The sequence below is a fragment of the Saccoglossus kowalevskii genome, chromosome 22 (assembly GCF_978046115.1).
Source record: "Saccoglossus kowalevskii chromosome 22, keSacKowa6.1, whole genome shotgun sequence".
NCBI lineage: Eukaryota > Metazoa > Hemichordata > Enteropneusta > Harrimaniidae > Saccoglossus > Saccoglossus kowalevskii.
In genome coordinates, this window is record NC_140662.1 from 24404409 (window position 1) to 24421768 (window position 17360).

The window sequence follows — 17360 nt, forward strand, 5'->3', positions numbered from 1 at the left end:
TTCTTGTCAATGGTTGTCAATTAATAGTTACCATGGTTACCATACGATTGGCATCAATTGTGCCCAATTGTTGGTTGTATGATCGGTTGTGAAAAGCTTTATTTATCAAATGACATCACTACTTACACTTGTCTGCCATCTGAGACCACCAAATTGTATATATGTGGTAAACATGAATTACAATTCTATCAATGAATCCATCTCAGTATATCATTTAAACATGTAATCAATTTTGACTTTGGTTTCATTGGACTTGCCTCAAAACTTTTACTTGACATGGTATGTCGAAATATGGTCACTGAAACAGGGAAACACTTCCACGCTCGAATTAAAGATTCAACAAGTCATTGAAAATGACACAGTCCCCGTTACATTTTTGAAAGTTCTCTTTGTGCTCGTCATATTAAAGCGGAAGGGTTGTCGCGAGCGTGTCCTTGAAACTTGAGTCCCAAGTGGCGTATACAACAGATTGTTTATTTACATCAAATCACGTGTTCCGTGAAGTAGTAATATGGCCAAAAATAAAAACAGCTGTTATTCGCCCGTCTTTGATCTGATTATGAAACACACTGATATGTATGCTGTATGTGCCAAATACGAATAAAAATGGTACATAAATTGTGGAAATATAGTAGTAAGGCAAAAAAGTCAGATGGCTGTCAATCGGCCATCCTTGATCAGTTTCGTAACAAACTGTCATGGACATGTATCCTAACATGTATAAAATATGTGCCAAATTTGAATGAAAACTGACAAAGCACAACCACGATACCGCATATGAAAAAAAAAGATGCTTGCCAGTCCGCCATTTTTGATCCAATTGCGAAATAAATCGCCATGGACATGTATCCTAACATGTATAATCTATGTACCAAGTTTGAGTGAAAACTGACAAAGCATGTTCAAAATACAACATTTTCAAAAACAAGATGGCTTCCAGTCAGCCATTTTGAATCGAATCGCTAAACCACTGCATGTGCATATGTTCCACATAAGGTATTAGGCACATGCAAAGAATAAACTGAATCAGTCCAAAGGATTCTGAAATATTACTCTGGACAGACTGACACACGGACGGCGAACGGACGAACTCAGGAACGGACGGATGGTCGGAGGACATGTTATCCTAACATGTATAATCTATGTACCAAATTTGAATGAAAACTGACAAGATGGCTGCCAGTCGGCCATTTTGAATCGAGTCGCTAAACCACTGCATGTGTATATCCCACATAAAGTGCTAGGCACATGCAAAACATAAACGGAATCGGTCCAAAAGATCCTGAGATATGACTCCGGGCGGACGGACGCACAGACGGAAGGAGACCGAATTATAAGTCTGAACGGGGACTAAAAATAAACTCAAATACGGTATATATAGATACATGACATCAACAATGCTTTTAAAGCTTTTTAACATAACATCAAACCTATAATAGGACATATTATACACTGACATGTTTACTCATTACTACATTAATTGTATGACACCCCAACAGATTGAACAAAAAACAAGTACACATACATTATCATGCTTTTACCAGTCAAGGGCAAGGTATATACTTTTTAACGTCACAATGTGGTCAATTATGTGATGGTACCTTGATAAAGATTCTGATAACCCGTATTTTCACATTGGCAGTAATGCGATGCACTGTTCATATGCGAATGCGATAAACTAATAATTCACATGGATGTAAAACTGAAAAATCTGCTACTCCATAAATTAGGAGATTTACTACGAGTTGCTATGTACTAATTGCTAGTGAGAAAACACGGCTATCGGTGAAGTGCATATATAAGTAAACGGTTCTTGTCTATCTTACTGTATCTGCCTACAATGGGGTGGACAAAATGAATTCCCCGATATTTAACACATGGTCGCCTCTCGTTGGTCTATCTTTCAATTACCCTTTACATTGTATTGGCAAACATTAATGGATCCACTTTTTTGAGCACGGCATTGGGAAAACCAAGGTAAATGCATCACAACGACGTAACGTGTAGTGAAATCACGTACATACAATAAAATTGTAATTCCCCCTTGATGTACCCTATTTCTCACCATGGATATATTCATATTCGCAAAATGTAAATACTTATATTCAAAGGCATACACAGTACCATACTTTAACAGTGCATAGGTCTTATCGTGTGTTCCACTTTCAAACTAATGCCCCGTCACACCCTGCATGAACTGGTACAATCTCACTAGTTTTATTAATTGACTCATCATAGACATCATATATGATGTCAATTCCTTCGTACATCTGGCATTAAAAAATATGTCAGTAATATGTACACTTCATTGTTGCGCGTTATTGGTATGTCAGGTACGTATCTGACGCTGCATTTTTAGTGAAATTATTTATGGTCGTTTTATTTATTTATAAATGTATAAATGTATAAATAAATAAATAAATCCATTGCTGGATGTGAATATATACATCTGACATGAGATTCGCTGTAAACGTTAATGAATCATCATTCAGGAGATAGTTGGCACATTTTGAGCAGAGAACGGAATTGCATTATCATAAGATAACAGTGCACTGGAGTAATGAATTACCGCCTCCTTCAATACATACATGCATACTAGTATATTACAATGCTATTTCTGTTCTGGCGCCTTAGCTTACTTGTTATTACGTGCAAGCTTTAATAACAGGCGTAATAAATACAACACAGCCCCGATAGTCTTGCTGGAAACGATTCACCATCATATGACATCGTCATGAATTGGGTGAATTTTATTTTTATAATTGTCTGTCTGACTGAGATGAGCCAATGTTCAAAGGACACTGACCAGCTGCCTGACCCACCGAGAGGACACATGCAGCCATTCGGTTCTCACACCGACTCGTCAGATACCACTGAAGAATTAAACTACGTTCCACATTCATTACAATTTTACGAAAAATATGTAAAAACACAAACGCCAGTAATATTCAGAGGAGCTTTGAACCAATCGCGAGTACTTCGAATTTGGACGAACGAATATTTAAAGGAACATTATGGTAATTTACCAGTGCTTATTCAATCAGATGGGCTGGCTGGAAGAACTACAGTTAACAAATATATTGATCATTACCAGGATGCTGATGGTTCGGTTATGTCAACTGTGCCAAAACCCATGGAGAAAGATTTACCAATTCCGCCATGTTTGTTATGTGGTACATTTACAGAAGGAATACAGGTAATGTACAATGTAATATTTATTTGTCCCGAGTCCCAAATATGCATGCGTATCATAATAAATGAATCCACGACCTATCCGCTACAAATATCTGTGTTAAAAGATTGTATAATATTCTCTGTTCTTGGATAAGAAATACTGGACAGTACAGTGAAGCCTGAAAAACAACACACCCACATGAACGTACAGGTTTCATCCTACCGCCATGTTTTTTCCACTGATATTAAATAAAGCACTCACTCTAAAAATGTAAACAAAAAAATTATTTTCGGGAAAGCAATTTGTTTTATCATCTAAATTCAGAATTAAAATATAGAAAATCAAAAAAATATATACATGTTTTTGATAAACAAATGTTGCAAAAGAAATAAATTAAAGCATAACATTTTTATTTAGTTTTTGTATAATTATCGCGCAAATGATTGGATAAATTCATCAGCCAATCAACTTACTTTATAATTTTCAATCGAGTTAATTAATAGTTGGAGTCGCCCTCTCCGTTATGTTATTCTACAAAAGTAGGCGTTAATTACATGTGCAACAATTTCACACAAAATAGTGGTATTTGCATCTTACGATGAGTACAGAATTCCCCTACTATATAAAAACTATTATCGAATTCTGAGCTATAGTCTTATCTACAGACTGCTTATGCAAATTCAAACAAGTTGCAAAACAGGCTGATGTATGGTGAAAAAATATATTTTATTATTATTGTGAAGATTTAACTCCCTGACTCAGTTTCCTAACTCCCTAACTCAGTTGTAAAAATCATGGGTTAGACGGTTTAAACCTTCATAGTCATTTCACAGTACATGTTCATTTACTCTAAACGCGCAACATATGAAGTGGAACATGTCCTGTTAAGCAATTTGATCGTTATCATTCTAAAACACTTATTATTGTATTATCGAAGTTTTCTTAAATACTGTTTGAGTACTTTGATATATTTGATACATGTAACATTTTTTGCTTTAGAACACTTCTATAAATAGACATGTTGTTGACACAAGTGCGAACGTGATAGAAAACACCACTTTGTTACGCATTTCTATAATGTTAACTTTCGGCCAATTAGAGACATTCCCGTCTAGAGTTCAGTATCCTACCGAGCCTATAAATAGGACGCGCAACTATTTTAGCGCCAGTCTTTACCGTGTTGTTGTGTTTAACGTTTGCTTACATGTTACTTTATGGTAAATTCTCCTTTATATCAGTGGATATACTGCATTGACGTAATAAACTACTCTTACGTGTTTATTACTTACGTATTCGTTTCCTGTGATTGATTTGTTTGCATAACCTGGCATTTCTTACTTATTTTGGATATAACCCAGTCACGAATTATAACCCCACAGAACAATGGCAGTAGTACTAGCTAAGATTGTTTTCCTAATTACCATAAACGATTGATATACGTGTTTATGTCCTTATACATTGTTAATGTTAATGCAATCCAGCGGGGAAATGAATACACAAACATAATTTTATTTGCAAATTTGTTGACCGTCAATTTCCAGTGTAATACGCCCATTAACAATTAGCAAAAATGCGCGAATTGGTTCTCAATATATATTTCCAATTGAAGTTTAAATAATTGAAAATTTAAGTAAGACATAACTATAATTGGGTTGCTTTATAAATCCTATTATTATACATCTATATAATCCTATTGCGACATTTACATTGGAATTTCAGAATGTTGAACTACTGTGGAGTGGTGCTAATGCTAGATCTATTGTCCATCAACATAGCTATGAAGAATTACAATGTGTTATAAAAGGAACAGTGCGTATGGTTTTTATACAGCCTAATCAGGTATCCATATTAATAACTTTACTATATAATGATATCCTTGGCAAGTACACTAAAAACACTCTTCATTTATTTACTCAACATTATTTTTACATGTTGATTGTTCTTTGTATCACGATAATTTATACCACCACTTCATGGCCCATATACACTTGAAAGCTACGTAGTGCATAGACTTGCTTGTAGTCTGTTGCGATTCCGATGAAAAATTCTTGAAAAATAGAAATTGCGTAAACGAGGGATGAACGCGATAGTCATGTGACCGCGAAATCCCAACAGACTTGCCATCAGTGTAAGCGCCCTCACATTTCTGGCCAGATCCGGGCTCGTAAATGTGCATATATGTCATACAGTGGGTGGAGCAGCCGAGCCACGTATCGTAACAATGAATCATTACAAGCCCGAATCTGGCCGGTAATGTGAAGGCAAGTCTGTTGGGATTTCGCGGTCACATGACTTTCGCGTTCACCCCTCGTTTACGCAATTTATATATATTTGTCAAGATTTTTTTCATCGGAATCGCAAATGTCCTTACTCGGAGCAACTAGGATACAATTACTTTGTATCCATCTCATATAATTGACTTTTTTATAATTGACTTGACCTTGACAATGATTAGCAATACTCAAGCGAAACCACCAAATTTGGGTTAGAATGCAGTACTGTGGTACAAACGTACCCCAAATGAGCTCAATGTCACTCATATTCCTTTGTACTAAATGTAGAATATAAATATTCATGAGTTGATCATTAATAAACACCTGCGTTTGGCATCCAACTGCCACAATTTCAATATAATACGTCAATTTCAAAACGTTTACGAATCTCGTGCAGTATTCACTCACGGCGTAAGAAATTATTATCTCACTTTATCTTATTTAGAAATAATAGTAGTATCACTTATGGTCCAATACACGGACATGTACACTACCCTTCGTGTACAAATAACATGTTAATTGGAAGTTAATTAAAATAATATTATTGTTGTTTTCTATGTTACAGACACACTTATTGTATTTATCGGGTGAATCTTTAAAAGAATTTCGTGGAGAATCTGTAATCGATGTTGATGCAGTCGATTTATTAAAATATCCGAAAATTCAACAAGTTAAATACTCGAGTGTAGCAGTGAACGAAGGGGATTGCTTTTATTTGCCACATGGTATGCTCCCGTTTGTGTATACATACAAATCATCGTATAGAATGCGTGAAAGGTTTTTGTACATGTTTTACATAGCTGAATACATTTTTGGTGCATTTGAGATGAATGTCATAGAAAAGAATTACGAATATCCATATGATGGTTGATGGTATTTAAAAAGAATGCCTTATTTGGAAAAAAAAATCAGTCAACCCCGTAGTTATGTATAACACATAACACTAATGATTGTTATTACATTGCAGGCTATTCTCATCAATTCGTGATTAATGATGCCGAACTGACGCTAGCATACTCTATATGGTTCTCATTTTTTACTAAGAGTCGCCCCTTTGAAGGTTCCCACTGTGACAAAGAACTCCAAATGAAAGCTGTGAGTGACGTTGATGTTTTGTGGACGTTTGACGGCAGTGCAGATGGAGATTTACAAATGGAACATATGGATATACACGTACTCAGGTGAGTGGTCTGTATTGTAATCATAGAATAATTATGCAATTACGCAATACATGCACATCTAATTAATGTATATGTTTCTTCTTAGAACGGTTTTACTGACATCAGGCGACGGAAATGGTCTCATCTTTTTGGACAAATTCACAAATCATTTCTTTAATGTTAGTATAATTTTGATTGTTCTGCTGTTTTCTTAGGGTATAGAAGCCAGTTCAATGATACTCTGTGTCTTTTTACATATATCGAGATAGTCTTGTTCTCACATTGTTAGAATTGGCGGCTTCTGTGGGTGATACAACACAAATATCAGAAAACTACAATAGCATTTTTAGTCAAATATATTTGATCTGCGTCTATTCCTTAAATTATGCAAACTTTTTCCTGATGTTTTGTGTTTTTGTTTTAATTTTGCTGGTTTTACTGTGCTTATTTTAATTAGTAACAATTAGCTTGTTGTGTCCCAAAATGTCCGCGAATAAAAATATTCAAATTCCCATGATTACCTTAACAATAGGCAGTGTCTTAAATAACACGACATAATAAAATATAATAATATACTTTATAAAACCATGCTTCAAAAAATGTCACTTCTAGCACCTTAATACCCAGGTATAATACTTAAAATGTCACATGTAGACAGTGTCACGTGTCAGCTAAGTGAGTCATATGTGCTGATGATCAACTTTGGTAGGTATACTGGCTATTTACATTTTACAAAAGGTCGTATATATGATTTATTGTTCTGGTCAACATCAGTTGCGCTAATGTGGGAATAAATTCTAATTTAAAGTATTTATTCCAATATTCTTATACTTAAGAGATATGAAATATACTTAGAAAGCTAAAACCTCGAGTAGTCAGGAAAATATGATATTAAAATGGCATTTTCGTAAATTGAGACTTACTGATTGTCGTTATATTCACTGGTTTGAACATTGAATACATGCGTGCCTCACCCCAACAATATGGTTTTGTTCAGTACGTATTTTAAAATACGTGAAATTACCGCACAACTTAATATGTGTAAACCTATTTCCGTGGTATGTTTACTTTGTTTTTTAGAGTGACACTGTGAAGCAGAAAAATGAAGAAGATGATATTCGACGTCAGGTACAAATATTATTATTTTGGTTACGGTCTAAAATACTAAAAACAGACTATAAATACCCAAACAAATATATGTTTAGACTATGCTGGCTTAGTAGGGAATGTGGTAGCACCGAGCGTTTGTTAGTAGTTTAAAAACGCCAACATTGTCCACGTGAAATGCACATGTTAGGCGTTGTTTCCTGTTATACATTTCCATGAGTCAATGGGACAGCAATCCACACAATATACAAAACACATGTGAGATATACAGCAATGAGTCTGCCAGAAAATAATAAGACCTGTTAAGTTTTTCTATTTGTGTCTCGATTCACGAATAAGTTTCGAAAATAAAGAATACAAATAATTATTAATAATATCATTAATCATGTTTATGGACAGAGTGAGGATCCGAATATTCTTTTACATTACAATTAAAACGTTAGTAGTTACTATACTACATGTAAATATTTTGTTAGTTTATATTTACATAATGAACTATTATGTTAATTGTACTTATAAGAATACTTATAAGAATATGATTAATTGATTAATATGATTAATAATATAAACACGTTCGGTTCCAGTTTTGTGACATACTTGACCCTACAGGTAGAGGGTATGTAACGGTTAAAGAAGTCAAGGCGTTATCTATAGATACATTGAAGAAACTGCTGTTGAAATTTGACCCCACCGACGTATTAAACACAGTAGACCTTGAATATAGTATCATAAATGCAGAAGTGATTACGTAAGTTGTATGTGAATAACCCGGGTTTCGCATAACTTGCATACAATTGTATATCCCGAATCTTATGTAGATCGGAATGACTTTTTATCCCATTAGATTTATTTAGTTAATTTGTATGAAATGTGCGGGTTTCATTTTAACATGATATTTTCGACATATAATGTGCCATCACACCCACAGTTTATGTTCCGTCTCGTTCGTAGATAGTCTTACAATAATTAATAAAATAATAATTTATCACGCCAAGAAACCTCAAACGAGCACCAGAACCCGTAACTGGTATTTTGCTAATTATTCATTTACGTCTCACTTTCACTTCAGCAATGTAGTTACATACTTGGCCACAGTTGGACCTGATCCCGGATTTCATGCTAATGAATTGATTGATGCTTATGTGCAACAACTAGGAGGTACCCGTGAGAAGGCACAAGAGGTTAGTTATTTAATTGTGTGATACGATTTTTATAGTTAAGTTTATACGAAATAGGTGCATCGGAAAGCTGTCAAACTGCTCACTTGTCAAACCAGGCGGAAATACATATTTTATAATTGTGTTATATATATACATTTATGAGCCATTGATATATATATCAAACATAAATCTCATTAACAGATTCTAGCAGGGTTAGGTGCCCATGAGGACGAATTGGTTACCATGGAAATGGTCAATGAGAAACTTGAAAAAGCTATTACTAAGTTTCGGAATGCAAGACCCAATGAACCTGCAAACCACCGCCTGTGGTTTAAACATTTAATACAGCACAATGAAATATAGACATTGAAGGCTGAACTTTTTTTAGATAGATGGGAATAACAATCTGTTCTAATTATTCTAGACAATATAGAACTACTCTACTATATAATTTAGTGGTAATTTTGGCTAGAAATATTAGATTGCGAGATGTAAATAAAGATGTATGAGGTTGTATATAGGATGTTATATAGGAATTTCATATTTTTCAAAATATGTGTTAATTAGTATATATTTTGTGCTGTCATACATACATACATACATACATACATACATACATACATACATACATACATACATTTGAATCTTTTATTCTCGAGTAATAAAAAAAATCAGTTAACAATCACTGTTTAAATACAAGAATTGGACATATAGCGGTAAGTATAAATCAAAGGCGAATACAAGTGATACAGTACAGAAAAGTACACAATATAATATGTTTGAATATAAAACGATGAAAATTAATTACACATGATAATGCAACGAAATATAAAGTAATTGTACAGGTAGGTATAAAACAATATCGGATACAGTACAAATTATAGTCGAATATGTACAAACAGAAACAGTAAAATAATCTTGAGAATAAAATCAAAGTGTTCATTTTATTATAAAAATAGTTCAATTTATTATTTACATAATATAATCTGGATGGACGAGGTCTTCGCCGATGACCGATGCTACTGCGTCGTTGATGCACCACCGTTGGATGAAGGCTGCCATAGTACCAGTCAGCTTGTGGTAGTTGTATTCATCCCGTAATCTTGATTTCAGTCGTGCTTTGAAGCAATGGGTGACATCAGTACCAGGTAAGTTCTTCATTTTCTTTATCCGGGTAATGTGTATTGAAGCTTTTACCGATGTGATGATGAACACCAGCAATTTGTGAAGCACTAATGGTTTCTTCCTAGGTGGTCCAAGTAAGTAATGGGACAGTGGGATGGACCCAATGTCTAACAGATTGTGAATAACTTTATTAAAAGTTACAAACAACGGACCCAGCCTGGTGCACTCTATGAATACGTGCATTAAGTCATCTTTTTCTTTGCAGAAAACACAAGTGTCCGATTCCCTCAGCCCAGACTTGAATAAGAAACCTCCAGTGGGGTAGGCGCCATGAAGAAGACGCCACTGGAGGTCGCCATCTTTTTTGGTGAGTGGATGGAGGTAACAATCCATAAAATTCGGTTTCTGAGTATCAATCGATAGCAAGTCACACCACACAGTGCCTGCCTGTGTGGCGTCCTTGGAGAGTTTGTTAACCGACACCAGAAAGTTGTAAATGCTACCTTTCTTTAGTGTGTACAAGGGACAATTGAGCAAAATATCATTATCATCATCTTTATACAATAATTCAAGCGAATATCTTGGATGTGTAATATTTGTGGAATCTGTGGTGTTTTCATTATTTACAATATCTTTCATACTCGTAGGGATAGCATTGTGAACAATATCTAGAGCGATACCTAGCAGGCGTGCTGAGTATATACTAATGCGTGGATGTAACGATTGAACTGACAGCCATTTTCCATCAGTCAATAAATCGCCAATCCTAGTCACACCGGATTCAATAAAATGAGTAAGTTTGAGAGATGTCTGTCTTAAAGGATGTAAAATGAGTTTATTATAAAATAACGGTTCCAGACAAACGCTGTGGTAAGTAGATGGTACGTCCTTACGCACAAAAGTAGTGCTAGACCAAATTTTTAACAAACTACAATAAAAACTGGGAACATTAAAATCAGACTTCGGAATATCAATAATAAACAACTGTTTATTATAATTCAGATTTTGAAATTGTCTTAAAAAGTAATCAGCGAAAAAGAAGCACGGATGACTTGAGTTAAAATAAAAATACCGTTGTACATATTGTACGCGGTATGAGGCTATACGGGTTGGCAAGTGTGCTAATCCCTGTCCTCCGTCACTGGGAGGCAAATACACCAATTCGGCAGGAATCCAATGTCTTCCCAACCAAAAGAAGTCAACAAACATTTTTTGAATCGCATTAATTACTCGATCTGGAGGAGAGAGACAAATTAGTTTGTGCAAGAGTTTGGATACAACAAGATTGTTAATAATCAGAGAACGCCCTCTGTAGGACAGAGCAGGTGCATATTTTGACCAGTGACCTATTTTCGCCTCGACCTCGTCGATGACATTAGACCAATTACGATCCGTAAAAGCGGTGTTATTCCCAACAAAAACGCCGAGAACTTTGAGGCCGTCAGAGGTCCAGCCTATATTTAGTGGCTTATCAGGTCTATTTTTCCAGGCACCTACCCATAGCCCTTGCGACTTGGTATAGTTAATGCGAGAATTACTGGCATTCTCGTAAAAAGATAGCCATTCTCTGAGTTTAATAAAATCAGAGTTCTTGGTGACAAAGAAACTGACATCGTCAGCATAAGCAGAAAGTTTAACCCCTCGATCAGGAGAGTCATCAACCTGAACACCACGGATACCACTCTGGGTTCGGATCTTGTGCAAAAGGGGCTCGATAGCTAGCGTGTACAGTTGCCCTGATAGGGAACATCCTTGACGAATACCCCTATTAAACTGGACAGGGCTGGTGAGGGCGCTATTGACGCGGACCAGACTTTCAGTGTTAGAATAGACAAGTTTAATATAGTCACAGAACCGATTACCGAACCCAAAGGCCTGTAGCGTTTTTAATAAATATCCGTGGTGAACTCTATCGAAAGCTTTCTCCTGGTCGAGAGAGACAATTCCTAGTGTTATGTTTTTACTGTTTGCGTACGTGATGACATCACGTATCAAGTGTATGTTGTCATAAATTTGTCTTCCTGGGATAGAGTAGCTTTGATCGATATGAACTATACTGCCAAGGACGGATTTTAATCTTAGAGAAAGCGCTTTGGTCAAGATCTTGTAATCCGCGCATAGTAAGCTTACAGGTCTCCAATTCTTCAGTAGTCCATTGTTACCTTTTTTTGGCAGTAGAGTGATAACAGCCCGTCTACACGACAAAGGCATCTGGCCCTCTTCGATTGAGGCAGTAATGACGTCGTGAAGATCAGAGCCTAAAATCGACCAAAAATGTTTATAAAATTCGCCGGGAATACCATCTATGCCTGGGGATCTATTGGTGGAAATTAACTTGACTGCGTTGGTAAGATTTTCATGCGTTATTGGCGCATCACAATCTTCCCTGATAGCGTCGTCCAGTTGAGGCAACCCGGAAAGCAATTTATTTTGAGCTTCAATGGAAATCGGACCGGGAGAAAACAAATCGCTGTAAAACTCTTTAGCCATTGACCTCATTTCAGCTTGTGACCCAGTCAGCGATCCATCGGGATGCTGTAAGTGTGACATTACTTTACGCGACCCCCTTTGTTTCTCACAGTCAAAGAAAAAGGATGTAGGGGCATCGTTTTCATTTAAAATTTTATGCCGAGATCTTATGGCAGCACCCTTACATTCCGTTTTTGTTAGATTTTCCAATAAAGTTCGTTTCTCTTCGAGTATCCCTTTTAGTGAAGGATCGTCCTTTAAGCGGTCTTCAATATTTTTAATGTCCTTGCGTAATCCAGCTTGATTATTCCTGTATGTACAGGACAACTTGGCACTGTACTGCTTTGTGAGTACTTTAATATTCAGCTTGCCAATGTCCCACCACATTTGAATTTTACTGAAGCGTGATTTCTCACTGCGCCACTTCAACCAATAATCTGTGAATATTTCACAAAAATCTTCATCCTGCAGGAGGCTTAAATTAAAGCACCAAACAGGATTACGTGCATTAATGGAGTTAAAAGACAGACGGATATCGACAGGAAAATGATCAGAAAAATCATAACGAGGCAGTATAGACGATAATTTAATTCTGGATACGATGGATTTAGATATATAAAACGTATCAATTCGTGATTTGCTTTCATTTCTACTCCAGGTATACTGCCTGACAGTAGGATTGTGATGGCGCCACGCATCAACAAGTTTGAAGCGCAACAAAATTTGTGATAGAAACCTAGAAGAAGAAAGGTGTGGCTCTGGGCTGTCCACCCGGTCAATACTCGCATCCATTGTACAATTAAAATCGCCGCCAGCGACGACTGGGTCATTGTTTATATTATTTAAATGATGTTTCAACACCTTAAAAAACTCCAACCGTTCCGGCCCATTGGTTGGGGCATATACGTTTATCAAGTGCAGCGGGAACCCATCGATTTCGACATGAATATGCAAAAGCCGACCCGGGACTACATCATTGACATTCAGAATTTTAATATTTGCATTAGATTTAAAAAGTATAGCAACGCCTGCCGAATTCGTTGATTCGTGAGAAAAAAATATAGGCGCCCTCCAGACCACACGCCAGTTCGGCTCATCAGACGGAACAGAGTGTGTTTCCTGAAGAAAACAAAAATCCTTAGAATAATTACTTTTAATGTATTCAAACAGCTGGTATCGTTTTAAAGAATCTCTGCAACCATGTACATTCCAAGTAATTCCAGCTACGTTTGCCATAATTAGAAGACATAAAAAGCAACCAAACCAGTAACGCATATCTATGGAGTGTTGATTCATAATTAACATACAATTCAATCAGTTGAAACAATGACAGATTGCGAGGAAATGCCTCGTTTTTTACTCAAGATGCTTGATCTTAAATTCCCATCTCCTTCAGCACTGGATTTTAATGAACGTTTAACATGTTTCGAAATACGCATTGTCATTCGCTGTACGCGTATCTTTTCTTTGCTCGGGAAATCGGCACTCTTACGAAGACTGTTTAAGGACCTCACTAAAAGTCGGAGGTCGGAACAGAAAGAAACCGCCTGCTCGATTAATTTCCTCGAGTTAAAAGACTCTTCTAGAAAAACCAACAATGATTCTTTAGATAACATTTTTTTATTTTCATTTTCAGACATCCCGACGTCTTCCAAAGAAGCGACACTCATGTCCGACATATCTGACATTACAGACTCATTATCGTCTCCGTCATAGGACGCCACAATTGACTTCGAATCAAACACATCCACACTTTTAGAACTGTGTAATTCACCTGGATCAGGTGGATGTAAATGGTGTGAAGAAGATGGTGTGTCTCCCGTGGGAGGGGGTACTGAGTAAGGGGTTCGTACCCTTTCCTCGCCAATTTCTATAGCAGATGATCTTGAAAGTTCATCACTGGAAACAACAGAACCTGGTTCATTATCATCACAATGATCAGTACGCGTGCCATCTAATTGACATTCAGATATGCCACGCGTGACAACAGCTGCATGTTCTTTAACACCAGTAACCGCAGTTGTGATCAATTCATCAGTGTTATTAGTGTTTCCAAAGTTTGTAGTGTTTATAGCGTCGATATCGTTTTTTTCAAATGGAGCATTATTTGTATTTATATCATCAGTATCATCGTGTGTATTATCGGCAGTTATAATTGTATCAGTGTGTTCATCAGTATCATTTGCAATTATGTCATTTATATCATTTGTATTATTATCATGTTTAGAAGTTGTGTCAGTTTTATCATTTTCAATATTACCAGTTGTAGAAGCGGATGTAGATGGAGATATTTCCATATCAGTAATGTTGTCATTGTCGCCATTAACAGTATCCTGTACAGGGATATTTCCGGGACAATTTCTTTGAATATGGCCTTTCTGTTTACATTTATGACATGTCACCTCATCCGTCGACAGGTATACACGATAGTTACGCTGTTCGTGGATGATGGTTATAACGCCGTTGATTGATTTTTCATCGCACAACATGTACACCTGACGACGGAAAGACTTGACATGTCTCAATTCTGGACTTTTGCAGCCAAGGGGAATCAGGCGTATGCGTGAAACCACTTTACCATAGAGAGAAAGTTCACGCTCGAGCACATCGTTTTTTATAAAGGGCGGAACCCCAGAGAGAATGACCTTGGTCGCCGGTTTCACCAATGGCTCAACATAAATAAATGCGTCACCGATTGTACTAATACCTGTAGCACACACCTGGTCAACGCATGAAACTGAATTAAGAAAAACTAAAACGCTGCGGTTTGCTCTAGAAGCAGCCAGAACATTTTTAGGCTCAACAATGCCCGAAATCGCCTTCACATAAGTTTCAATTGAGACTCCATCAACAGACTCGCACTTCACACCATGTTTGCGGGTCAACCCCGCGAATTCACTGACACGTGGGCTTGCCGTGGAAGCGGCCATCTTGGCAGGCTCACCGGCAAGTCCCCAGAACACAAAAAGGAAAACAACCAAAAAATACAGCAGATTTATGCTGAATAAGAAAATAAAGGTAGCGACTGAGTGCACAAAGTATTCACAAAACCAATAGAACCAACAAAAATAACTACTTAGCTTTCTGAAAGGTGAAAATCGTAGATTTTTCGGGAGCTCAGAACAACGACGTGTGTATGCTAATTACATACATACATACATACATACATACATACATACATAAATAAACATAACTATGTTATTAGGGTGACAGAGAGATTCGATTGGTCTCGAGCTTTTTGTAAAATTATAAAATCGACATTAAATGGTGAAATAAACAGTAGACCACTACGCCATCAAATGTAGAACTTTCCTACTGGTAATATTTTTAATGTCTCTGTAATGTAACTACTAAATAGTGTAGTTCCGTGCAATATTTTTGCCGCCATGCATATTCAGTATCTGTTGTGGAATATGGATATAAGGGATGTTTTTTTGATTGCGTTACACAAGTAAAGAACTGGTTTGCCAGCACTAACTGTCTCCTTTTGTTATTTTATTACATATACATATACTACTGTTACCTGATGTAAATAGTACCGTTTTTAAATTGTATTACTAGTATACTGACCACGCCACCGGTCTACTCGGTTTATTTTATTTTATTTTTAGTAGAAAATATAGATTAAATTGCGAGATTTAAATATACTATTAGATAATTGTGGTTACGATATTAAGTGTGGTGGACAACTCATTCTAATATTTTATTCACATTATCCCAAGTAATCATATTATCCCCTTTCTGCACAAGTGTATATACTTGTGGTATCCCAACAACTACATGCAATGTATGTTCCTAACATGATCACGCACGGGCTCGTAAGACAAAAAATATCTGCGTTAGCGAAACCGGGTGAATCGGGTGGACGGTGTGAATTTGCTAGTTTCAAATCAGACATAAATGTGTGGGTATGGTGGTTGCTATGGTATTCAATTCTATGTATGATCATATTCATTGACAAGAATATTATTTAACAATCGCATACTTGGTATGACTTATTCATTTTCGTATTATACGTATTAAAATAAAATTTTACAGTCACTATGATAACTAAATATTGTTGCCACATTATGGAAATGTGCATCATTTCAAACATGGCGGAAATAACACTGACTTTGCATAAGACTGTGTAGTACTAAAATGACACTGTCCGTTCGATGAGAGTTGTCTAAACCATTTTAGAAAAAAGTAAACAGGATAGAATAGTTGAACTTGAACTGTGCCATCAAAAGTCGGGTTGACAGATCCGTGAAATTCACTGATACTATGGGCTCGTCAAATATGAGAGATAAACGAAGTTGTGTATAATATACGAAGCTCAAAACGCCTCTGGCATTCTTTGTACACACCAGCAGCAGTTTGTTGTTTGATAAAGGAGGTTTTACATCTCCCCGAAACGTTATAAAATAAACCATTGCTTGAAGTCAGAGACGTGTGGAGCTTCGTATATTTTACACAACTGCCTTTATCATTTTAGAAAATTGGCTTTTCTTGTCCTCACATTAGGAAGACTGCTATACACACATAGTGCAAATGAAATGGATGTGCCTATTCATATGGCTGGTCGGTGTGATTGAACACCAATCTCTAGAAATCATTGAGCAGGAACATTCCACACTTCTATTTGCAGGGTTTTAGGTATACAAAAAACATAGAGTAAAGATTATTTTTAACTGTATTCCAAGGATGAAAATCTGAGAGAAAAATGTTAGCATATCACTAAATAAAGAAATCAGCCTTGGCTTAAAACTAAAAATTTCGCAATAATGGGTGACAAGACAGTCTCGTCGCATGATTACTATGTCGCTGTCGTTCTAAGCTTGACATGTAAGAGTGTTCTGTCATTCTCCAATCCTCGACTGATTACCACCGTTGTTGGCGTGCTTGAGTG

At 36.4% G+C, this 17360-nt stretch overlaps 1 protein-coding gene across 2 annotated transcripts; it reads left to right on the forward strand.

The window, feature by feature from the left end:
* Positions 1-2671: 2671 nt before the first annotated feature.
* Positions 2672-15942, forward strand: LOC102800814 (uncharacterized). 2 transcript variants are annotated; one of them, XM_085495642.1, is made up of 12 exons: positions 2672-3196; positions 4895-5014; positions 6014-6173; positions 6416-6629; positions 6715-6787; positions 7689-7736; positions 8300-8463; positions 8785-8896; positions 9077-10023; positions 10266-10367; positions 10648-10793; positions 14106-15942. In XM_085495642.1, the coding sequence occupies exons 1-9, from the start codon at positions 2735-2737 to the stop codon at positions 9236-9238; spliced, it is 1515 nt and encodes a 504-aa protein (XP_085351768.1). In that variant the 5' UTR covers positions 2672-2734; the 3' UTR covers positions 9239-10023; positions 10266-10367; positions 10648-10793; positions 14106-15942. The 2 variants fall into 2 exon arrangements, with proteins under 2 accessions (XP_085351768.1, XP_085351769.1); XM_085495643.1 differs by lacking the exon at positions 7689-7736.
* Positions 15943-17360: the final 1418 nt, after the last annotated feature.

Bases quoted from the DNA above. Each gene is read 5' to 3' on its own strand.
- LOC102800814 (XM_085495642.1), top strand. From the start codon at position 2,735: ATGAATTGGGTGAATTTTATTTTTATAATTGTCTGTCTGACTGAGATG. The intron at 5,015-6,013 runs GTATCCATATTA...TCTATGTTACAG, and splicing joins TTTTTATACAGCCTAATCAG to ACACACTTATTGTATTTATC. The intron at 7,737-8,299 runs GTACAAATATTA...GTTCGGTTCCAG, and splicing joins AAGATGATATTCGACGTCAG to TTTTGTGACATACTTGACCC.